Below are 26,163 nucleotides of genomic sequence, written 5' to 3'. Positions count from 1 at the left end.
TTATACAAATAGAAAATATGCAGGGTAGTAATATACTTTAAAAGTTAATCATTTCTCTCTGAGCATGTTCAGTGAAGAATTGTCTTTTTAATATTTGGCAGATTGCTTTTGATTAAATGACAGACTTTAGAAATGCAGTAATACCATTGAAAGTAATCATCTGATGAAGTGGAGAATATGGTATATAGCCGAATATTAAGTAGATTGTGCTTACTGAGCTCTGTATGTAATACTTGATGTGCTATTTCTTTATTTTTGCTTTTTTTCTCTACTTTTAATTAGTGTGTATCTTCTACATCATCTGGAGACTTAGGGGTAATAGTAAAAATTTCTAGTTCTTTATTGGAGTTTGGTATTTTAAGTGAGACAAATACAACTTGGTTATGTGGAAACATGTTGCTCATAATAAATGATTCTATAGGATGGAAATATAGTATATTAAGCACTCTGCTGTACAAAGTTTGGTTCATGTCAAATACCGTTGCCTTGATTTTGGATGAAAAATAGATTCTGATTTTTTTTGTAAAATATTCAGAGAAGGACAGTATGGCTATAGAGGCTAATATGGTTCTGAATCACATATAAAGGCCCCAGAGTTTTGATTTTTTGCATTGCTGATGCAGAGATTTGGCTCTTAAAGCTCTTATCTTTTATACATTATTCTTTGTCTCCTGCAAAATTTTTCTGTTCACATTTATAGCATTTTCTTCTGTGGTTAAGTGACTTGATATTTTATGCATGTTCATTTTTCTCTTAAAAAGTACATCTCAGAATTTTGTGTATGGCTTTTTTGTTTTATTTATTTATTTATTCATTATTCATTTAATCAGTTTTAAACTGATTAAAGTGGATACTAAGCTAGAGACAACTTGCTGGACAGAGATTTGTGGGAAGCCACAGTTCTTGTTTCATTCATGTGGTTGATAACATGGGAAAATAACACTCTTCTTTTTGTTCCATAAAATCTGTCTTCAAGGCTACATATATGATTTTAAGAAAATGAAGATTAGATCTAACTTCTAATGAAATTTGACTCTTGGTGTCAAATAGAATAGTCTTTTATGATTTATAGGTGTAACCAGAGTTAGTGGAGAACAGGAGGACTTTATGCATTTCAGGGTAAATAATAATATACAATTCAATTAATACATTTTTCTTCACTTAAAAATTAGGGGAGTATTATGCTCATGTGTTGAATTCTGTTAATTCTATCTTCAAGTCATTTAAAAATTTATTATCTAATTTATTTAAATTATTTAAAATTTATTACTATTGTATAAAAATTAATATTGATGTGAAATTTGTGTATTATAAAGTTAACCATTGTAAAGTGTATAATCAGCTAGGCGCAGTGGCTCATGCCTGTAATCTCAGCTAACTGAGAGGCACAGGTGGGAGGATCACTTGAGCCCAGGATTTTGAGGTTGCAGTGAGCTATGATCACACTACTGCACTTCAGTCCAGATGGCAAGTGACACTCCATCTCCAAAAAACAAAATAAATAAAAAATAAAGTATATAATCGGTATCATTTAGTACACTCACAGTATTTTGTGACCATTTCCTTAAGTCAGTTTTTGACAGTATATATTTTATGTTATTACAAAGCTGCCTACAGTAAGCAGACATTAATGAGAACATTTGTAGAAATTTCAAGAATTTCCATCTTTTTTGAAAGTCCATAAGTTTAGTAAAATGTCTTCATTATTTTTTAAGGTACTTTTTTTCTTGGGAGAAAGTGAATGTTATAGTTCTTAGAACTCGTTGTATAAGGTTTCTATCTTGAAGGTACATATCGACTTTTTTCTCTTTTGGTGGTGCATTTTATCGTTTACACTTTATGATTGCTGTGACTCTTATAAGGATGTACTGTGTTTTTATTAAACAATAATTTAGTACAGTATTTCTGAGAAATTCATGGATCTTTCTATGAAATTGTCTGACAAAACTGGGAATTCTGAGATGATGAAATGAATTGTCAAAAATAGATGCTAGGGCATGGTGGCAGGCACCTGTAGTCCCGGCTACTTGAGAGACTGATATGGGAGGATCACGTGAGCCCAGGAGTTTGGGGCTGGAGTGAGCTATGATCATGCCACTTTACTCCAGCCTGGGCGAAAGAGTGAGACTCAGTTTATAAAGAAGAAAAAAAAGGATGATAATATAATAACTTTTTTCTGCTTTCCAGAGATTCCAAATAAATGCTATGTTAAGTACATAAAGTACATTGACCAGTGGTCTATTTTGTTAAACTATTTTTAAATTCTATATCCAGGCTAGAGAAGCTGTGACTCATTATTTACTACTATAAATTGGAGAAAATGTTACTTTTCAAAACCAGTGCTTTCAAAAACATCCTAATAGCATTTTAATAAGCTCAATATCTTTATATAATCATATAATTATTCTTCAAAGTAGATCTGTATTGCTTCTGGAGTTATAGATGCTTTATATTACCTATCTCATGAATACTTTGGATTTTGATATACTACAGGACAGAAATCTTCCACAGAGATGTTGAGACAAGCTTTTTCAGGATATCAGTTTAATGTGTTATTTAGGGTTTTGTTTTAGGTTCTCTAACTTCTGTATTGTGTGTAGAAAGAATTATACATGTCTGGGTCATTAAACTAGTCAATCTGTTTCTTTAAAGCATTTCTTAACATCTGCATAGAAGCTTATATGTAGGCTGGGAGTTAACTTGGATCCAAATAAAACTGATTATTTTACCCTCTTCAGTCCCTTTGCCCCCAGCAACATTAAATGTTAGCAATAGCCTGTTGAAAGTGTTGATGAAAACTAAATTGAATTGACACCCCAAAAAGAATTAGTGAGGTATTTTGACAAGAACTAGTTCTAAGAATTGAAATATGTCCCAGTTAAATTCCCAGATTTTAAATTAACTTAAAAATTTCTAGGAGTCTTTAGAAAGATGTTATAGGGGATTTTTCATAGTGGTTAGGAGCAAACACACAGTACATAGTGTTTAGTGCCCTGTAACCTGTGGCTAACAGAGGCTAATAACAAACCTCAGAGAAGGACTGGATGTTTCATTTTTGTAGCTCTTTCTGTCCTGGAATCTAAGTGGTTTGCAAACACTGACCCACTGAGCATAAACTCAATGAAGTGTAGTCACTTGTGAGGTAGAACATAACTACTATTGTGTGCCAGTGGCCCCACACAGATGAGCCTACTTTTTAAGTACCAACGAAAGGATTTGGTGCCTACATGACAGCTATGGAGAGAGTGCATCTCAAAACTGGACTCTCCAAGACCTTCTGCTCTCTTTTACTGTAAGTTTTTTAGTTGGATATTTGCCAACTTATAACTGATTATGTTTGTAGACTTTCTTTGTGTTAGTGTTTCTTACGGGTTATACTTATAAAGCAAGATCTATGTTGTTATGGCTATTATATAATCTGTATGATTTAATTCATTTCTATATGTAACTAAATAACTAAAGCAGATTATTTGTCTTGCGTATTAGAGAGAAAACAAATAACCTGCATTTTGGGAATGGGAGAACCTTTCATTTTTTGAGAAGGTTAAATAGTGTGTGTACTGTGTTTAGCACGTGTTACACTGAAGAACTATTATCTATGCAATGCTTTACAAGACTGTTACTTGGTAGGCACCAGTGTTTGTTCTTTCAAAACTTCTGTCAAGTCCAGGCCATTGGGTCATTCCTGTAATCCCAGTGCTTTAGAGGGCCAAGGTAGGACAATTGCTTGAAGTTAGGAGTATGAGACCAGCCTCAGCAACATAGTGAGACCCTTTCTCTACAAAAAAATTTAAAAAATTAGCTGGGCACTGTGGTACACGCCTGTAGTCCTAGCTACTAGAGAGGCTGAGATGGGAGGATTATTTGAGCCCAGGAGTTTGAGGCTGCAGTGAGCCATGACTGCGTTCCAGCCTGGGGAACAGAGCAAGACCCCATCTCTTAAAAAAGAAAATTGCTGTCGATTATTACCTTGAAAATGGTATCCATTTGATTTACTCACTCATCATGCTTATTAGATATGGTAGTAAGTGAAATAGATGAAAACAAAGTACTATATAAACTAACATTATATAATACTTACTAAAAATCTTGAAGTTTACAAAATACTACGGATGGTAGTATTTTCTTGGAACTGAAGTTGGAGGAAGGCAGTTAAGGCATAAAATGAAGGAAACTATTGTTGAAGAGGGATTTATTAAACTTGAAATCTGATTTCCAAAGGTCATGTAAAAGATTTGGGAAGAAGAACAGCAGCTGGAACGTAAATTGAGAAGTGGAAGGAAAGGATGGTATGGGAATGAAGACATGAAGACATAGGAGAGAGATAAATGTCAGATATGTGGTTGATAACAAAAGTTATCTGGGACATGAGACATGGTGATGGATTTAGATGACCATAAGATTGCCAAGAAAATTAGATCCAGGAGTTCCCAAGTAGATTGCAAGATATATTCCATGTTTGAGGAAGTTTTACTTTCTTGTGGCTTGGAAGATTCCAGTAGTTTTCTGGAAGGGGTCAGAAGAGTTCTGGGTTGATTGACATGGTCAGAAACTTAGGGATTTGAGGATGCTTGTATTATGGCTCCTGAAGAGGTGAGTACTTAGAGGTCTGGCTTTGAGGCTGGTGAGTAGAGGCCCTGAGAGTCAATAGTTTTGGTAATGTGTGTCTTTTAAAGATTTGGTCCATTTTATTTATATTGTCAAATTTGTGGTCACAAAGTTGTTTATATTATCTTTTTAATGTCTATGGGATCGGTAGTGAAAACCCATATTAATTAATGTTGTTAATATGTGTCTTCTCTCTCCCTCCCTTTGTTTTTGGTTAGCGTGACTAGAGGTTTGTCAGTTTTATTGATCTTTTTTTTTTAAAAAAAACAGCTTTTGGCTTTGTTGATTTTCTCTGTTGTTTTCTTCTTTAATTTCAGTGATTTCTTCCCTAATTTTTAATTACTTTCTTCTACTCGCTTTAGACTGAAATTACTCTTCTTCCTCTAGTTTCCTACAGTGGAAGCTTAGATTATTGATTTTTTTGCTTTTCTAATATATGCATTCAATGCTAAACACTTTCCCTAAGCACTGCTTTTGCTGTATTCCACAAGTTTTGGTAGGTTGCATATGTTTTTTTTTTGGTTCAAACTATTTTAAAATTATTTTTGAGACTTCTTTGATGCTTGTGTTATTTAGAATATGTTGTTTAATCTTCACATACTTTGAGTTTTTAAAGCTATTTTACTGTTACTGATTTCTGGTTATAGTTTGAGAATGTGGTTTGTGTGATTTCTGTTTTTACAAACATATTAAGGTATATTTTATGGCCCAGAATGTAGTTTATCTTGGTGAATGTACCATGAGAGCTAGGGAATAGTACGTATTCTAATGAATACCGTAGTCTATAAATGTTAATTAGATGAAGTTGATTGTTAGTGTTGTTCAGATCAACTGTACCCTTACTGATTTTCTGTTTGCTTAATGAAAAAAGTCTTCAACTCTAGGGGGATCTGCAGATTTGGAACTCCTTGCAGTTCTGTCAGTTTTGGCCTCATATATTTTGATGCCCTCTTATTAGGTGCATATATAGAGAGGATTGTTATGTCTTCTTGGAGGACTGACTTATGCCAGTCTTTAAACTTGATAATTTTCCTTATTCTGAAGTCTGCTTTGTCTCAAATTATATAGCTACTCCAGCTTTCTTTTCATTAATGTTTTCATGCTATTTTTCTATCCCTTTACTATTAACCTGTTTGTGTCTTTATATGTAAGGTCAGTTTTCCGTAGGCAATATACAGTCAAGTCTTGTTTTCTCATCTCCTTTGACAATATGTCTTTTAATTTGTGTATTAAATTCACATACAAAGTGTTTATTGATATAGCTGGGTTAACATCTGTCATGTTTGTTTTCTATTCTTTGCACATGTTCTTTGTTTCTTATCCCCTCTTTTTCTGCTTTCTCTGGTTTTGAGTATTTTCTCTCCTGTTTTAGCATATCAATCATACTTCAGAATTTTTTTAGTGATTGTTCTAGAGTTTGCAATATACATTTTTAACTAAATTTAGTGTTAAATGACACTGTATTGCTTCATGTGTAGTGCAAGTCCCTCAGAATATTCTCAGTTCATCCTTTTTGTCCCTTATGGCATAGCTGTCATTCATCTCACTTATCTATATGCTATAATCATCCAGTGCATTATTGCTACTTTAAACAGTTGTATTTTATATCAATTAACAATAAAAATAATTGATATTATGTTATCTTCATTTTTTCCTTTTCTGATACTCACTTTTTTTTCATTCTGTATGATTTTATTTAAAAAATGTTAAATTTTATTGTAAAGTAGAAGTTTATAATCGGTTATATTTATGGAGTACAGAGTGATGTTATGATTTATGAATACAATGTGAAATAATTAATTCAAGCCAATTAGCATATTCATTATCTCAAGTACTTATAACTTTTTTATGTTGAGAACATTTGAAATTTAGTCTTTTAGCAATTTTGAAATGTGTGATATATAATAATTATTAACTGTTTTAACCACACTGTGCAATAGTTCTCAAAAAAAATCTTTATATCTCCTGAGATTTTGTACCCTTTGACTATTTCCCCATTTCCCCCAACCCCTAGCCTCTGCAACCACCAGTCTATTCCCTACTTCTGTGAGTATGATTACTTCAGATTTCACATAAGTGAGAACATGCAACATTTGTCTTTTTGTGCCTGGCTCATTTCACTTAGCTTAATGTTTTCCAATTCCATTCATGCTGTTGCAAACGAGATACTTTTCCTTTTTTTAGGTTTATGGTATTCCGTTATGCATATATACATCATTTTCTTTATCCATTCATCTGTTGATGGACACTTAGGTTGATTACATAGCTAGGCTATTGTGACAGTGCTGCAACAAACATGGGAGTGCAAAAACCTCTTTGACAAACTGATTTCAAATCTTTGGGTAAATACACAGAAGTAGGATTGCTGGATCATATTCTTAGTTTTTTTGAGGAACCTCCATACAGTTTCCCATAATGGCATTCTTATTTACATTTTCACTGAGAGTGTACAGAGGTCCCTTTTCTCTATATCCTCACTGATACTTGTTATCTTTCATCTTTTTGATAATAGCCATTCTGACAGGTATAAGAGGGTAATTTATTTTGCTTTTAATTTGCATTTCTCTGATGATGTTCAGCATTTAAAAAAATATATCTGTTAGCCATTTGTCTTCTGAGTAATGTCTTTACGGGTCTCTTGCCAATTTTTAAATTTAGTTTTTTGTTTTGCTTTGGAGTTGTTTGAGTTCCTCGTATATTTTGGATGTTAACCCCTTATTGGATGTATGACTTGAAAATATTTTAATTTGTAGGTTGTCTCTGCACACTGTTAATTTTTTCCTCCTTTGCTGCACAGAAGCTTTTTAGTTTTCCCCTTTGCTTATTGCTTTTGTTGTCTGTGGTTTTGGAGTCAAATTCAAAAAATTATTGCCCATACCAATATTTTGTAGTTTTCCTCCATACATTTTCTTGTAGTAATTTTGTAGTTTCTGTTCTTACTTTGAAATTGTTAATCAATTTTGAGTTGGTTTTTGTATATGTTGTGAGATAAGGGTCCAATTTTGTTCTGCATGTGGATATCTAGTTTTCCCAAAACCATTTATTGAAGAGGCTATCCTTTTTCCATTGTGTATTTCTGGCTCTGTTGTTGAAAAATCAATTGACTGTACATGTATGGCTCATTTCTGGACTCTCTAATTATGTTCTGTTGGTTAATGTGTCTATTTTTTGCCAGTACCATGCTGTTGTAATTACTATAGCTTTGTAGTATAGTTTCAAATCAAGTAGTATGATGGCTGCAGGTGTGTGTGTGTGTGTGTGTGTGTGTGTGTGTGTGTGTGTGTTCATGATTGCCTTGGTTATTTGAGCTTTTTCATGGTACTCATTTTTTTCCTATGTAGAGTTTAGTTTCTGACCCATATCATTTTCCTTCTCCCTGAATAACCTCTTTTAATATTTCCTTCAGAGCAGGTTTGCTGACAATGAATGCTCTCAGTTTTTGTTTTTCTGAGAAGACCTTTATTTCTCCTTTACTTATGATAATTTTTATGGGTATAGAATTCTAGGTAGTTTTTTTTTTTAAATTTTCTGTCAGTACTTTAAAATTTCACTTTGTTCTCTTCTTATTTGCATGGTTTCTGATGAGGTATTCTCTGTAATTTTTATGCTTTTTCATTTATAGATAGGATATTTTCCCTATTCTTCTAGCTTCTTTCAAGATTTCTCTGTTTTTTTTTCTTTTGAGCAATTTGAATATATGCCTAGGTATAGAGTTTTTGGTATTTATCCAAATTGGTGTTCTCCGAGATTCTTAAATATGTGGTTTGGTGTCTAATTAATTTTGGCAGTTTCTTAGTGACTGTTACTTCAAATACTTCCTAAACTTGATTCTCTCTTCTTCTGATATTTCAGCTATGCGTATGATGTACCACTTGGGACTGTCCCACTGTTCTTTAATGTTCTGTTTTATTCGTTGTTTTTTTCTTTTTGCATTTCAGTTGTAGAAGTTTCTATTATCCTGTCTTTAAGCTCAGTGAGTTTTTTTCCTATGCCGTGTCCAGCAATGTACCCAACAATGGCATTCTTTATTTCTGTTATAGTGTTTTTGATATCTAGCATTTTGTTTTTATTATCCCTTGTTTTATTATCCCTATCTGTGCTTGCATGTTGTTTTCTTTTTCCTTTAGAACCCTCAACATATTAGTCATAGTTACTTAAAATTGCCTGTCTAGTAATTACAAAATCTGTTTCATATCTGAGTCTTGTTCTGATGCTTGCTTTCTTTCTTCAAATTACCTTTTGAAATTCCTTGTAATTTTGTATTGAAAGCTGGACATGATATACTGAGTAATAAGATTCAGGTAAATAGAATTTTAGTGTGAGGCTTTACACTGTGCTGCATTTAGTGTTTACTTTAGCTGTGGGTGCCAGAGGCATTGATTCCTCTAGCATCCTTGTTTTTGCCTCACAGTCTTTTTTGGTGTCTCCAAGAACTCTTTAGGTGAAATCTGTCTTGCAGCTCTTTCAGATATTGGTGCCCTGGTGGTGTTGTGGTTAAGTATGGGGGAGGAGAAGCATACTATATTCTTATGATAAAGTTTTAGTCTTTAGTGGGCTTGTATTTCGGGACTGTGACCTTCACTAGTGTTTCTTTGCTCCTCCCAGTTAGATGAGACAGACCGGCTACAGGGGGCTGGAGTTGGGAACTTCCCTTTCCAGATGGAATACAATGTTCTGATTAAGCCATTTATTCTGCAGAGTATGCCTTTTTTATGGATAATGCTCTGGGCATATTTCACAATGGTTACTTTTTTCCTCTCTTCATGCCAGAGCCTTGAGAGGATCTTTCTTGGCTCTTTACTGATAATCTGGTGGGATATCTGGAATCTGGTGGTATATCCATGCAAGTGTGGAGGTAGCCCCTAAGACTGAGGGGGCCCCTAGGAGTTCCTCACTCTTAAGCTAAACCTCAGTCAGCCTCCAGCAGTTCGTCAAAATTATCATTACTGTTTCTAGTGGCTGCTACTCCAGGTAGGCAGATCTTGGCTGTAACTTTTTGGATTTGTTTGTCTCTCCAGATTTCAGGGTGATGATTTGCCTTGCAATATCAGTTTTCTGATCAGTCCAAGAAAAGTCACTGATTTTTCAGTTTGTTCTGCCTTTTTCTTATTGTAAGGTCAGGAGTGATGACTTTCATGGTTTTTTTTTACATGTCAGAGCTGAAAGTGAAGGTCCTATAATTCCTTTTATATTTTAATATTTTTAGTTTTCTCACTTTTTCGTCTCAGAATTTCACCACAGTGGTACTAATTATGATGGCAAGAACAAGGAAAAATAATAGTTTTTACATTATAAATGGTACTGATAATATGAACAGGGAGATGTTTGTGTTGCTAGATAGCTAGGTGAGTGAACAGGAGTTTATCCTTCTATATTTTTTGTGAATCGTGGAAGATTTCTAGGAATCACCAACTGAAAAATGTTGGGACACATTTGTCTAGACCAGAGATTGGCAGATTTTTCCTGAAAAGAGCTAGATAGTAAATATTTTGTGCTTTGCAGGCCATGTTGTCTCTGTTGTAGCCACTCAGCTCTGCAGTTGTAGCACAAAAGCAGCCATTGATAATACTTAAACAAATGATTGTGACTATATTTCAGTAAAAGTTTATCTACAGATACACAGTGTGGGCCAGATTTGACCCATGGGCCATAGTTTACCAATTTGTGGTCTAGAACAACAGTTTTTAATGTTTGTTCCATATCTCTCATCCTGTACTGATTATCAGTAGATGGTGGCCATGTTTTATTTGCATGTATTTTACCATATTCAGGTGTTGTCCCATGTTGGGATAAAGGTTTTCATGTATTAATCAGAAGGGTTCAAAAAGTCTTAAGAGGCATAGGCCTAGGCTTTATTTGTGAGTTTAAAACCTACCTCAAAGTTGCCATGAAAATGTGATTCTTGTTCACTTAGTATGATAACAAAAAAAATCTACAATTGCATGTGGTATGTTAATTTTAAAATAAGTACTTTTATTATTTCACTTTATAATGTAGGCATATCAGGTATTTTAAAAGTGAGGTAACAAATGTTGCCCAAGATCAATAGATGGGGCCAGGACTGGAATCCAACAGCAACCTGAGTTCCAGTGTAGAGCTCTTTTCAACAAATAATATATCACCCATGGCAGTTGGAGGTGGGGCCAGTAGATTGAAGATTAATCTTCTTCAGATATCAGTTCTGGGGCTTTATTCTTAATAAGAAAGTGAGATACTCTTTGTTTTAGATAATTCTGTGTTGGGCATTATTTCAAAGCGTCTTGGAAGACAGACAGATGTTCAAGTGACCAAAATGAACCAGACGAGTGATTTTGCATACTATAGAATATTTAAAGCGAAAGGGATCTTAGAGACCATCTAACTCAAATATCGAATTTTAGAGATAAGAAACCTGAGACCTGGAGAAGCTAGGTAACTTGGGGGCCAATATGGTTTAATAAACGAGAATAATAATCCTGGAAGGTCATAACAGAAGTATGCTAGGGCTGGCTTGCTCTAGCTTCAGAGAGTTAATTGTTAAATTTTTAGCAGTTTTTGTGAGCCAGTTATTAAAAACTTTTACAATGAAAAATTATGTATAAAGTCACACATTATATTAAAACAAAGGTATTATATACCTAATCTCTATCACTAATTATTTTACTATGTATTTCTGTTATCTGTGTTCTTGAGGTTGTTTACATCTGCTGTATCTATATGGTGGAAATGTTTTATAATGGTGACCTCCCCAACTCTGTTCAGTGGTATCACATTGATAGCTTAAAAATGACCGCAGGCTAGCATTTACACCATGAAAATTGGCAAAGATTATGGCAAACTGTCACCCCTGCTGGGCCCTGAACCCCAAGCCAATTGATTAATATTTACCAGTGTCTCACTAGTTATGACTACTGTGTTCTATACTTGTTTGTGTGTTTAGTTTTGCTGCAAGACTGTGACTTCCTTATGGTTTGGAACTTAAATCTGTAGGAATCCAGCACAATGCTTGGAGTTTAGTTGACAGACAAATGTTTTTAATTATTTAGTCTTTGGTTCAAATCCTGGCTCCATCACTTACCTATCAGTATGACCTTGGTTATTTTAACCTCTGTTTATTGTTTAAAATGGGAATAATAATACCAGCCTTTCATGATTGGTGTGAGGATTAATGAGGAGACCTTGACGTGTGTCTGGTATACAATAGGTGCACAAAAGTAGTTGATTACTACTGTTACAACCTAAGAAGTCGACATAAATGCCATTAGGGTCCGGGCTTATACTGTATGTAGAGCTTTGTATTAAGTGTTTGACCACAAACTGGATGAGAATCAAGAATGTGGTAGTTATTTCTGTGTGCATATATACTTCTCCTTCCCACACAAAATAATGAGATAAATTAAAAGGAATATGATATATAAGAGGCAGGAAGCAATCCTTCTGTTGTATTTGGCATTGCTGAGACTCTTAGTACAGTATTACGTCCAGTTTTACATTGCTTATTTTAAAGAGGATGTCAAAAAACTATATGTAGTGTGTCCTGGGAAGAATCAACAACTATGATTAAAGGGATAGAAAAATAGGCCCTTCGAGGCAAGTTTAAGGAACTGAGTTTGTTTACTCTGGAAAGGAGATGGTAAAGGAGTTACTTAACTCTCCTCAAGTATATGAAGGGTTAGTTTAAGAAAGATACTCTCAAGTTCTCCAAATGCACAGTGGACTAAAAGAGGAAATCGACATTTCATTTAAAGAAAATTGTGTTAAACACTTAAATTGTCTATCAAGGGATATCGTGGAATCTCTGTTTTTGAAAATATTTAAAAAGAGTAGCAGCAGATGATTATTTATTGAAAGGTTTAAATGCTTGACCTCATGAAAGTGAGAGGTAGGATTGTAGATGTTGTAGCCTTTTCTACTTCTTTGATATCATTTTCTTATATTTACTGTAACTTACCAAGTATATTCCAGATATCTTATTGGAAGACCACTTACAATTTTGATAAAATTATGTTTTAGCTTGCATTGCATCTTAGTTGCTGGATTTATCTTGAATGAAAACATTCAGTATTATCAATCTGCTAGTAAGCAATTTAAATGGAAGTTTATATATAAAACACTACACATTTGTATTTTTATACCCATTTTGACATATCTGAAGCATTACTCAAGTATTCATTAAGATTTTTTCACCAAATAATACATTACAGATATTTTGTAACTCTTTTGTGACAGGGAGTCCTCTTGGTATATGATATTACAAATTATCAAAGCTTTGAGAATTTAGAAGATTGGTATACTGTGGTGAAGAAAGTGAGCGAGGAGTCAGAAACTCAGCCACTGGTTGCCTTGGTAGGCAATAAAAGTAAGTTATTACTGCTTGTTTATGTATGGTACAGTTTACTTGCTGTTGTGGACAGAATGTTTGTGTCCCCCCACCACCCTCAATTTATATGTCAAAGACCTAATCCCCAAAATGATGGTGTCTGGAGGTGGGGTTTTGGGAGGTAATTAGGTCATGAGAGTGGAGCCCTTAAGAATGACATCTGGCAGGGCGCAGTGGCTAGTGCTTGTAGTCCCAGCACTTTGGGAGGCCAAGGCAGGGGGATTGCTTGAGGCCAGGAGTTTGGGACAAACCTGGCCAACATAGTGAGACCCTTGTCTCTAATTAATTAAAAAAGAGAATGGGATTAATGCCTTCATAAGAGACATGAGAGAGATAATTCTCTCTGCCATGTGAGGATAGGCAAGAAGGGGCTGTCTGCGAACCAGGAAGAATGCCCTCACTGGATACTGAATCCGTCAGTACCTTGATCTTGGACTTTAGTTACCGAAGTTTGAGAAATAATGTTTGTGGTTTAGGCCATAGTTTATGCCATTTGTTATGGCAGCCCAAACAGAGGACTTATTGAGACATTTGCCTATCCTGTAGTTTTAATTCCTACAAAGAAATATTTGATATTTGGAAACAGCTTTTCTGGAGTGAGCAAATTATTTGAGTAGAAAATTCCTAAGAGTGTGTACAATCTTTTCAATAACTGTTTTGATGCGTGGTCTATTATAACTGCTCCGCTGCTTTGGTCAATTCCTGTGAAGGTAAGTTTAGTTCTGACAGTGTGTGTTTTGGCTTCCTGTGGTCTAGGAAAGCAGCATGGATTATGAAGAACAGCAACACAGCTGCAGATTTTATGATATTGCATTGCAGTTTCAGCTTTGTCCCAGAGGTTTTGAGCGATGCATTTCATTAAATGATCTCCTATTTTAGGGAAGAAAGAAGTGTCTACATTGGAATTTTATATGCATTGTTTCTTGCTTCTGTCTCTTATAAACTTCCTCTTCTAAATTTTTGTTTTTTGTGTGAAATATAATTTTTTTTTTTTTTGAGAAAGAGTGTACTAGGGAGAAGAGTGGTTCTTGGTAAAAATTACGGGTTTGTTAGTAATTGTGAGACCTGTCTCAAATGATAGATAGCAGAGAAAAATTATAAAACTGAACTCAGTACATGACTGGTTTTTGGTTCCTAGTTCTGCAATGCAGTGACTTAGAAAAAGAGACATTAATAAAGGTTTTCAAATATAGTCATGTGTTGTTTAACAACAGGATATGTTCTAAGAAGTGTATTGTTAGACAGTTTCATTGTGTGAACGTTATAGAGTATATATTAGGGTTCTGTAGAGGGGCAGAACTAATAGGATAGATGTATATATGAAAGGGAGTTTATTAAGGAGAATTGACTCACATGATCACAAGGTAAAGTCCCACGATAGGCCATCTGCAAGTTGAAGTGCAAGGAAACCAGTAGTGGATCAGTCCGAGTCCCAAAACCTTAAAAGTAGGGAAGCCAACAGTGCAGCCTTCAGTCTGTGGCTGAAGACCTGAGAGCTGCTGGCAAACCACCAGTGTAAGTCCAACAGTCCAAAAGCCACAGAACTTGGAGTTTCATGTTCGAGGGCAGGAAGCATCCAGCACAGGAAAAAGATGGAGGCTGGAAGACTCAGCAAATCTGTTTTATTCTAGCCATACTGGCAGTTGATTAGAGAGTGCCCACCCAGATTGAGGGTGAGTCTGCCTCTCCCAGTCCACTGACTCGAATGTTAATCTCCTTTGGCAACACCCTCACTGACACATGCAGGAACAATACTTTGCATCCTTCACGCCAATCAAGTTGACACTTAATATTTACCATCACATAGAGTGTATTTACACAAACCTATATGGTATGGCCAACTACACACCTAAGCTATATGGCACAGCCTATTGCTCCTAGGCTACAAACTTGTATAGCATGTTACCATACTGTAGGCAGTTATAACACAATGGTGAGTATTTATGTGTCTAAGCATAGAAAAGGTACAGTAAAAATACGGTATAAAAGCTCCATTATAATCTTATGGGACCACCATCATATATGTAGCCCGTTGTTGATAGAAACATTGTTATGCAACACATGAATGGATGTGAAATATTATATGATTCGTTGTTTTCTAACTTATTTGAGGTCAGAAAAAGAGAAGATGATTTCAGATTTTACCATGGAAGATTTAGGTCAGGTATTATTTCCTGACAACAAGAGTTGTTAAATCAATACCTACATACATTACCAAGAGAATTATCTTTTCCAAAGGTCTTTAAAAATGTAGTACATTTTTTTTTCTCTGTAATTGTTTAGGAAGCAGTGCTTCCTGAAAGACCAAACCAAGATTTCTGCATTATGTGGCTTTGCACACTAGATGAGCATTTAATAAGTTCAAGCTTAATTTAAAACCATGATGACACAGGTGTGAATGTCATTTCTCTGAGGAGTTAAAAATACAGGCATTATCATACTATCATACACTCTGGAAAATGGTATTACATATCATAAAATGTTATGGCTTGGGTAGAAATTGTAGTTTGCTTTTTTAAAAGCTTTAGTTACATTTTGCTCATCTGTTTTGCAAATGATTCTTTTTAATTGAGTGAATCAGATGCTTTTCAGTTCATTGAAAATCCCCCTTTGACAAATCATGTTTTGATGAGCTTACGTTCTCTTTCTGGGTTCAGCTTTTCATTTTAGTTGTCATACAAAGCGTTGGCTTATATTATGGTTAAGTATGTGCTTTATTGGAGGTTTTGCATTACCTAATGGGAAATTATAGAGTGTTTGTGGGAGAGGCGTTATGATTTGTTTTAATTTTTTTCAGGATATAATCTAACTACCACTAGGGATAATGTGTAGTGGTACATAATTATATACATTATGTTATATGTATGCTATTCTGTGAGGCATCCATCATTGGTCACTGTCAAAGACAGGCTGTTAGAGTAGATGGGCTATTGGACTGGACTGGTGGTGGCATGCCCATGTTTTAAAAACAAATATTTGTACAAGTTATTTGAATTTATGCAAGAAATTAATACAGTGTTATGTTGGAGATTTAATAGCATAAAAGACAAGAGGTTTTTTTTTTCTTTTTTTTTTTTTTTTACTTTTGGCATAGCTATAACCCCTTTGTATGTATTTATAATACAGTCTTTCAGTATGAGAGTATATATTAGTGTATGCAGTCACACAGAATGTTATATATGTAAGATAAAGAGATTATAGATAAATATTTTCCTGAATATTATTTACTACATAATCTGTCACTGGCCCAATTTCATGTGATCATGTAATGAAAGATCCTTCTGCAGTTAAGCCTATTAGGGCTTTAACCCTAAGTCTCCTGAATATATTTTAATTTCTATTTCCAAATTAATGTTATATTGGTATGGTATAATAGTATGTACTTATTTTCTTTTGGGAGGGATATAATTATATTAAAAAGCAATACAATTAACAAAGATTTTTCACATTGGTTAAAGGCAAAGCAAGAGATGTGATGGAAAGACATGTGAAGCTGGATTATTATACTCATTACATAAACATGGTGGTCTTCTTCCTAAATGTGGTTTTAAAATTTATCATTGTGTCCCTTTCTTTATAACTTAGATAGAATGCATATGTTGAAAAGAAATGTGTAGGCCGTGGAAATACTGGTAGCAGTAGCCAGCTTTTAGTTAAAGTTAGTAGAAGGAGGGAGAGAAAAAGAGAGGGTGAATGCACATTTCTGTACAAGTTACAGGATTATTCGCTTTTTATTAAAATATATTAAACCTTCAGAAATTTGGGCTGAGGATAGAGGATATTCTGATTATGGACTTATTTTTATTAAAAGTTAAATTTTATGGTTAACTAACCAGAGTAACTAGAGTAGGTTAATGAAATGGCAAATAGAGGAAGAGATTTCTTTTAATGAAATGAAAGAATGGCAACTAGTACGTTAACTATTTCAATATATAATTCTTAAAAATGTACAGTTATTACAATGAATTATTCCGTGTTCTATTTTTAAAGGCTATCAGATGCTAATTAGTGTTATTTTGTTTTACTATTTAAGTACTAAATGAAATAATGAGGTCATAGAGCTTTGGATTTAGACAGACTGCTTACAAGCCCAATTTCTTCATTCAAGAGCAGTGTGACATCATACAAGTTACTTTACGTTTTTATGCCTCAGTTTCCTGCATCCGGAAATCAGGGTAATAGTTTATGTTGGATAAAGCTGATTTAAAGATTAAATGAGATATTGTGTGAAAAGCACTGTGCTTGTGGTCTTTTGCATAGTAAGTGCCCAGTAACTATGAATTAGTTTATTAACCATAATGCCCTTCTAAAAGTACTGAGCATAGATAGCTTCAACTTGATTTATCACAAATTGCAAATTAGTAGAGCTAAAATTCATGTTCTGTGAAACTTTCCTGGAGAAAATGTTTATTAGAGAATTTCCTTATTACCATCTTATTTCTGTTCTCCCCTACCCCACCCCACCAGAGATTGATAGTTCTTATATTATGTGTTGGGTAGGGCCATTCTTTCATTGAACATTTTTGAGAATCTGCTATGTGTATTAAGCTAGCCATTGTAAATTTGCTGAAAGGTTGAGACAAAGAGAGTCTTTAAGGAGTGATGGGAACCTGCCAACCTAGATCTTAATCTTATTCTCTGCCATCTTCAAATTAAAAAAAAATTTCTTTATTTTGCTGTGTCTGGTTGTTGAGATTAATAAATACACTTATGGACTTTAGCAAGATGGCTTTAGCAAGAAGAGTGAATAGAGACACCTGGCACTTGGTGATCGGAAGTCCAGAAGGGCAGTGTGGAGACACCCAGCCTCTGCAGCTCCATCTCCCCTGTCCAGATCAAATTGGTCCAGAGACAGGAGAGACTTCCCCTTGTGGGGAAAAGGTAAGCAGAAGCTTCCTACTAGTCCCCATTGCCACCACAAACATCTACATTCCTTACTGCAGGAGAATCCCACAGTTCTTGCCAGTCCTGACTCTAGTTTGGAGAGATCCTAGGAATTCACACAGCTGCCTTGCTCCGGATTACTAGCACAAGATGTGCATTCCTCACTCCTCACCCACGCCTTGTGAGTCAAGCTGCTGCAGCATGGTGCCATCTTGAGACGAGAGCCACCTCTGGAGTGTGCACTCTTCTGGGGATCAGTAGCCTTTGGACCTCTCCAGCACTGGGATTCCATCTTCATTCCACCAAGCCCAAATGTGTGGCTGAACACCACAGCCTCAGCTGCTCAGAGCCTGGGCCCATGATCGGCTGTGACTCTGGTCCTGCACAGCAGGGAAACCAATCCCCACTGCCCACACTCAAGTAAGAGGAAAAGTCTGGCAGTCCTCCCCAGGGCAAACCTGCCCTTGAGCCAGCCAAACTGCCATGTACCTTCCCCTGAGCAGGAGAGATCCTTGAACCACTGAGTGGCTTACATACCCTCAGGCTGGTAGAGTGGCTATGTGTCTGTGCCCGGGTCCTGAGAAACAGCCCATTGGGTGACTTCTGGCAGACACAGCCCCAGGCTGACCGAGCATCTGTGTGTCTGCATCCCCTGCCTGAGAAACAGCTCCATAGGCTGCCCCTGGCAAATACATCCCCAGGCTGACCTAGCAACTGTGCATCCTTGTCTTAGGTCTGAGAAACAGCCCCATGGGCTGCCCCTACCAAATATCCTCCTAGGCTAGCCATCAATATTCTGGGTCTGAGAAACAACCCTGCAAGCCACCTCTGGCAGAAATGCCCCTAGGCCAGCTGAGCAGCTGTGTGCACCTGTCCCAGGCCTGAGAAATAGCCCTGTGGGCTACATCCAGCAGATACACACCCAGGCCAGCTGAGAAGCTGTGTAGCCATGTACTGGACCTTAGAAACAGTCCTTGGCAGGTACTCCCCCAGGCTGGACTAGCAGCTGTGCACCTATGCCCCCAGCCAGAATAACAGACTGCAAACCAGACCCTAAGTTGGCCAACTTACCATGTGCATGCATGCACCCTGACCTGAGAAACAGCCCAGCAAGCCCACCCATGGCAAAGTTGCACCATCGCTGCCACATACTCTCTCAGCCTTGGCCGCCGAGCTACTCGTAAATGTCATGAATGTGGATTACAACTGAAGAAACTGCGTAGAGAAACACTACTGTGTCCAACTAGAAACAAACCCAATGCACCTTCACTAAACTGACATCCAGGGCCCATCTATATGAGTAAGTCTCTTCTTATCCTACTCCATAAAATTAGAAGAGGTGACTCTTCTACCAGATGCATAGAAATCAACATACGGACACATCAAACATGAAAAAGCAAGGAAACGACACCTTTAAAGGAATATAATAATACTTCAGTAATAGACTTTAATCATAAGAAAATATACAAAATGCCAGAAGTGGAATTCAGAATAATAATCTTAAGGAAAGTCAGTGAGATACAAGAGAATATAGGTAGAAAATTCAACAAAATCAGGAAAATAATTCATGATATGAATGAGGAATTCAACAGAGAGATGGATATAACCAATAACCAGTCAGAAATCTTAGAGCTGAAGAATTTAATTAATGAAATAAAAAAATACTATCAGGAGCTGCAACAACAGATTTAGACCAAGCAGAAAAAAGAATTCTGCAACTTGAAGACAAGCCTTTTGAAACAGCACAGACAAAAATAAATAACTAAAAAAAGAAAAAAAAAATGAAGAAAACATATAGGATTATTGGGGCAAAAAATATAAGATTATTAAGTGAACAAATAATTATATTATGGAAGTTCCAGAGGGAAAAGAGAAGAGAAAAGTTGTAGGAAACTTATTTATTGAACTAATAGCCAAAAACTTCTTAATTTTGAAAGGCAGATGAACATTCACATCCAGGAAGCTCAAAGAACCTGAAGTAGATTTAACCCAAAGAGGTCCTCTTCAAGGCACATTATAGCCAAATTGTCAAAAGTCAAAGAGAATTCTAAAAACAGCAAAGAGTAGTGTCAAGTCACATATAAGGGAATTGCTAGTGGACTAACTGTGGATTTTTCAGCAGAAACCTTACAGGCCAGGATAGAATGGAATTACCTATTGAAAGTTCTGAAAGAAAAAAAAAATCTGTCAGCCAAGAATATTAGAATATTAAACCCAGCAAAGCTATCCTTTTTAGACAAGCAAGAACTGAGAGAATTCATTGTCACCAGACTGGCCTTAGAAAAAATGTTCAAGGTACTCTTACATCTGGAAGTTCAAAGACAGTAACCACCATCATGAGAACATGTGAAACTATAAAACTTGCTGCTAGAGCCAATACACAAAGGAAAAAGAGAAAGAAAGAAATCTTTCCCAACAGAAAACCATTCAACTATAAGAATAAGCAATAAGGAAGTAAGGAACAAAGGGTATACAGAACAACCAGAAAGCAGTCAATAAAATGACAGGTATAAGTCTTCACCTGTCAATAATAACTTTGAATTTAAACTAATTACATTTCTTATTTAAAAGATAGACTTATTTAATATATTAAGACAAATAAACAAAACAAGACCCAACCATATGCTGCCTACCAGAAACTTAAAGACACACATAGACTGAAAGTGAAAGGATGGAAAAAGATATTCCATACAAACAGAAACCAAAAGCAATCAGGAGTAGCTATACATAAATCAGACAAAACAGACTTCAAGTCAAAAGCTGTACAAAGAGACAAAGGAGGACATTATATAATAATAAAAGGATGAATTCAGCAAGAGAACATAACAATTGTAAATATATACATATCTGATATCAACACTCAAATATATAAAGCAAATATTATTAAATCTAAAGGTAGAGATAGACTCTAATACAGTAATAGTTGTTGACTTCAGCACCTTACTCTCAGCATTGGACAGACAACCTAAAGAGAAAATCAACAAATAAACATTGGATTTAAACTGCATGATAGACCAAACTGCACCTAACAGACGTTTACAGAACATTTCACCTGCCCAAAAACTACATAATAAACCTTCTTTTCATCAGCACCAGGAACTTTCTCAAGGATTGACCCATGTGTTAGGATACAAAATAAGTGTCAAAAAAATTTTAAAAAATTGAAATCATATCAAGTATCTTATCTGACTATATGGAATAAAACTAGAAACTAACAGTAGATGAACATTCAAAACTATACAAATAAATGGAAATTGAACAATATTCTAAATGACCAGTGGGTGAAGGAATAAATTAAAAAGGAAATTTAAAAATTTCTTGAAAGAAATGAAAGTAGGAACACAATATACAAAAAGTTATGGGACACAGCAAAAGCAATACTAAGAGGCAAATATGTATCAATAAATGCCTGCATCAAAAAGCTGGAAGGATTTCAAATAAACTGCAATGAATCTCAAGGAAATAGAATGCAAGGACAAACCAAACCCAAAATTAGTAGAAGGAAAGAAATAATAAAGATCAGAGCAGAAATAAATGAAACTGATACTGAAAAAACAAACAAAAAAAGTTTCAACAAAACAAAAAGTTGTTTTTTAAAGATATAATCAACAAACCATTAGATACACTAAGATAAAAGGGAAGACTCAAATAAATAAAATCAGAAATGAAAAAGAAGATGTCACAATAGATACCATAGGACCAAAAAGGATCATTAGAGACTCCAGTGAACAATTATACACAGTTTTGAGCTTAATAAATAAATCAAGCAAGCAAGCTGAAGATCTGACTGCTAAAGTTGAAAACATACTACAAAGCAGTAGTAAGCAAAATGGCACAGTACTGGCATTAAAACAGACACATAGACCAACGAAATGGAATAGAGAATACAGAAATAGATTCACATATTTACAGTGAATTGACTTTTAACAGATGTTCAAGAACACTCAGTGGGGAAAGGACACTCTCTTCAATAAATGGTGCTGGGAAAATTGGATATCCATATGTGAAATAACAAGACTAGACCTTCACCTCTCACCCTATACAAATGCAATAAATATAAAATCAATTAAAAATGTATAAAAAACCTAAATGCAAGATGTAAACTAAAACTACTAGAGGAAACATAGAGAAAACACTTCAGGACATTTGTCTGGGAAAAGATTTTATGAATAAGACCTCACAAGCATAGACAACAAAAGCAAAAATAAACAAATGGGATTATTGCAAATTTAAAAACTTCTAAATGACAGAGGAAACAACAGAGTGAAAAAGTAATCTACAAATTGGGAAAAAATATTTGTAAACTACTCATCCAACAGGGGATTAATAACCAAATTATAGAAGGGATGCAGACATCTCAACAGCAAAAAACCAAAACAAAAGACAAAAACCAAAAAAAAAAAAACCCACCCCAAAAACCTAATCCAATTTAAAAAATGGGCAAATGATCTGAACAGACATTTTTCAAAAGAAGACATAGAAATGGTCAACAAGTATATGAAAAAAATGTTCCAACATCACTAATCATCAGGGAAATGCAAATCAAAACCACAATGAGGTATCATCTCACCCCAGATAGGATGGCTATTATAAAAAATACAGAAGAAATAACAAATGCTGATGAGAATGTGAAGGAAAAGAACTCTTATACACTGTTAGTGGGAATGTAAACAGTATGGATGTTCTTCAAAAAACCACAAATAGAACTACCATATGGTCCAGCAATCCCACTGCTGATTATTTATCCAAAGGAAAGGAAATCAGTGTATCGAAGAGACATCTGCACCTCCATTTTTATTGCAGCACTATTAATAATAGCCAAGATATGGAATCAACGTAGATTTTCAACAACAGATGAATGGATAAAGAAAATGTGGTATATTTGCATAATGGGATACTATTCAGCCATAAAAAAGAATGCAATCCTGTCATTTGTGGCAACAAGAATGGAACTGGAGGACATTATGTTAAGTGAAATAAGCCAGGCACTGAAAGTTAAACACCACATGTTCTCACTTACATATGGAAGCTAAAAATAGTTGATCTTATAGAAGTCACAAATAGATCATACTAGAGGTAGAGGCTGGGGAGGGTAGGGGAAAGTAAGGGTTAGGGAGAGAATTATTAAAGGATATAAAATTACAGCTAGATATGAGTAATAAGCTCTAGTGTTCTCGACCACTGTGGGAAGACTATACTTAACAATAGTATATTGTATGATTTCAAGTAGTTAGAAGGAGGATATTGATTGTTTCTAACACAAATGATAAATGTTTGAGATGATGGATATGCCAATTACACTGATCTGATCAGTATACATTATATATAGAGAGCAACATCACCATTAATATGTACAATTATTATACCTCAGTTTAAAATATTGGAAAAAAATAAATACAGTTATGTTCAAATCTCCATCGAAGGCCATGCTTTTATTTTAGTGAGGTAAAAAATAAATTTCTGTTAGGTAAATTTCACAATGGGTAAGAGGGTTAGTCATTGATATATTCTGTGCATATCACAGAAGTTTGGCTGAAATTTAACAATCTCTTCAACTCTATGTGGTGTGAGATGTCTGAAAAGCTACAGATCCAGCCACATAAACACCCCAAAACAGTTATATTTTCATATTAGACAACTTCTGCAAGGCAGGGAACCAGGCCTAATACTGGCCTTCCTGGCTTTTGCCATCTTGCTCTTCCAGCATTGGGGCACTCTCACTTGGTAAGAGCCTGCACTGTGGAGCCTAGAGATTTTTTAATTTGTGTCCACCTAAGGGCTTATCATAGGTGAACCTGGCCATGGCCTAATGTACACAATCACATCTCATATAAACTACAACAGTAGCTTCTTAAGTGGTCTTCCTGCCTAGACTTGCTTTCCTACAGTTCTGTTCCCAAATTGCAGATCAGATTATAAGACTTTTCTGCTTAAAACTCTTTGGTTGGATTACATCAAATGAAATCCAAACTCCTTACCCAAATTTACCAATGTTAGAGGATTGAGCTCTTACCTACTACTCAGACTTCATCTTCCACATGCTTCTTCACCCATTATAAGTGCAAGGCATGTTTATTTTTTTTTCTGTTTCCAAAACATTCCAAATTCATTTGTATCATACTTAGAATTGCCTATGCTTGAAATGATTTTCCCTCTTGTCTTTGCTTTTAGGTAGCTCAGTTTTGTCATTCACATCTCACCTTCAACATCATCTTTTTAAAGTTTCGTTCTAAAGGAGCCACCCAGTGTTCCTTTCTGTCAAGCCATTAAGTTTCAGTTATCTGCATATTCTTATTGTCATCTGATATATTGTTTCTTGTCTGTATTTCCCCACTAAAATCTAAACTCTGAAAGCTAAAGATCTCATCACTTACAACAGTGCTTTAACTAATACCAAATGAATGAATAAAAGCCTTTTCATGCAGACTGTTGGAATTATAAGTGTTTATGGCCCTGGATGTGTTATTCAGGGAAAATGATTTTTTTAATGAGGGAAAATACATATGTAGATATAGGGAATCCATTCGATGGCCTTTAGGGCCAAGTGGCCTATTGAATTCCACCCTGATGAATAATGTCAGAGGGAGTTCCTTGGGAAATACATTAGTTTTATACTAGATCATGTTTGAAATAAAATTTCATGGATTTTATGTTATAATTTTAGGTTAAATAAATATGAAAGACTTAGGAAGTTTGCTTCTTAAATCCTAACTTGTGGCTTTTACATATATGTTAGAAATCTAAGCTTTTGACTTTTTATTTACAATTTTTTGTGTTTAGTTAAAAAATCATAATCTGTACTGAATTACAGTTTTAATTTTTCAGTGTTTCAGGCAAGGGTATAATTGAAATGAAGTGGAAATTCAGGCATATTAACTTTTAAAAAATTAATTTTTAAAAAGATTAACTTTTTAAAAAGATTAATTTTAAGTTCAATGTTTTATAGCCACATGGCATTTTAATTTGTCATTTTGTTATTTTCTATCTTTAATCCGTTTATGCCTTTATACTATCTGATCCATCAGCTAGTTTCTCCCCTGACTAGCTAACATTCTCAGTTGGATAGATTATAAACAGAATTAACAGGGGTTACATAGAAGCTGCCCTCTTCCTGATTTATAGCTTCTTAGTTAGTGGAGGGGTGGTGGTTATCGGTAACTTGTATTGGGGGTGGGAATTATCATGCTCCAGTATAGAGTGGATGGATGAATGATTTCTACTCTTAAAGATGTTAACCAGATCCTTTCGCAAATAAAGACTAATAACTCAGATTTTTAAACAATCTTCATGACAGATGAGGGCATAGAGAAGAGTGCATCAACACTAATTAAGAATGTTGAGTGTATATTCTTCTTAACAGTGATTGATAGTTCTTGGAGTACTATCTCTGCCCAGGAAGTGATGTTTTACATTGGAAAGTTTAAAGGTTACGTTTTAATGTACCCTATAAGTTGTGTTCCCTGAACTCAGTGAAAATGTATTAGTAAAATAAGTAAACTTCAAGTTGAAAATTTTACTTATGGTCTCAATACAATTATCAGCAGGCTTTTAAAAGAGACTTTTTTCCTCAGTAATAGGGAGGTATAAGAAATGGTTATATGTCCAGTTTGAAAACCATTGGAATTTATATGAAATTACTTGCCTATACTGTGACTCTTTTGAGTCTTCAAAAATTCTTTATCTGTAAAATAGACATGTGAAACTATTAAATTGGTAATATTTAATTTATTTTGAAGGATTCGTATCAACTTGTATAAAATTTATCACCTATAATATTATACCAAAGTGAACAAGTCATTGTTACCAATTTGTTTAATGAGAGCTTATAATTTATGAAGCATAAACAGAAACTCTTTCGGGGATTTGAAAAGTTCATTCTCTTTATACATTTTAAGCTGAAACATTCTGCCCTTTTAACCATTTCTTTTAGTACTTTGCTTCTTTTTTGTTCCAGATAATACTAATCCCAAAGTATCAGAACCAAGTGTCTTTTTCAGATGGAGATAATATTTCTGTCTCTATTGCTGCTGCTGCTGCTGCTGCTGCTTTTTCTTTTTTTAACTTCTTTTCACATGTAAATTTTTCAAATAGAAGTGTGATCATTTACTTACTGGAACATACTGAGATCATTCTATATATTGAAAAAGAAAGTATTTTGTTATATATACTTAAAGCTGTTCCCTCACATGATACTTCACACTCCTTATTGTATTTTAAGGACATGTTGATAGCATTTCAAGTTTAATTGGCTGAGTAGTATCTCCAAATCAAATGCATAAGCTTGCCTTCAGACTGTTGTTACTGACAACTGT

General features: G+C 34.9%; 1 protein-coding gene across 4 annotated transcripts in view; it reads left to right on the top strand.

Moving 5' to 3' along the window:
- RAB28 (RAB28, member RAS oncogene family) overlaps window positions 1-26,163 on the top strand; it is a 108,622-nt gene that overhangs the window by 10,714 nt on the left and 71,745 nt on the right. For all 4 annotated transcript variants that reach the window (XM_003826787.5, XM_003826789.5, XM_063603725.1 and 1 more), the window contains exon 4: window positions 12,817-12,946. In XM_003826787.5, coding sequence (XP_003826835.1) covers window positions 12,817-12,946 — 130 coding nt within the window. The remainder of the gene's footprint in view (window positions 1-12,816; window positions 12,947-26,163) is intronic.

Source organism: Pan paniscus, chromosome 3 (genome assembly GCF_029289425.2).
Source record: "Pan paniscus chromosome 3, NHGRI_mPanPan1-v2.0_pri, whole genome shotgun sequence".
Classification (NCBI taxonomy): Eukaryota; Metazoa; Chordata; class Mammalia; order Primates; family Hominidae; genus Pan; species Pan paniscus.
This window is presented reverse-complemented; position numbering and strand designations above follow the sequence as displayed.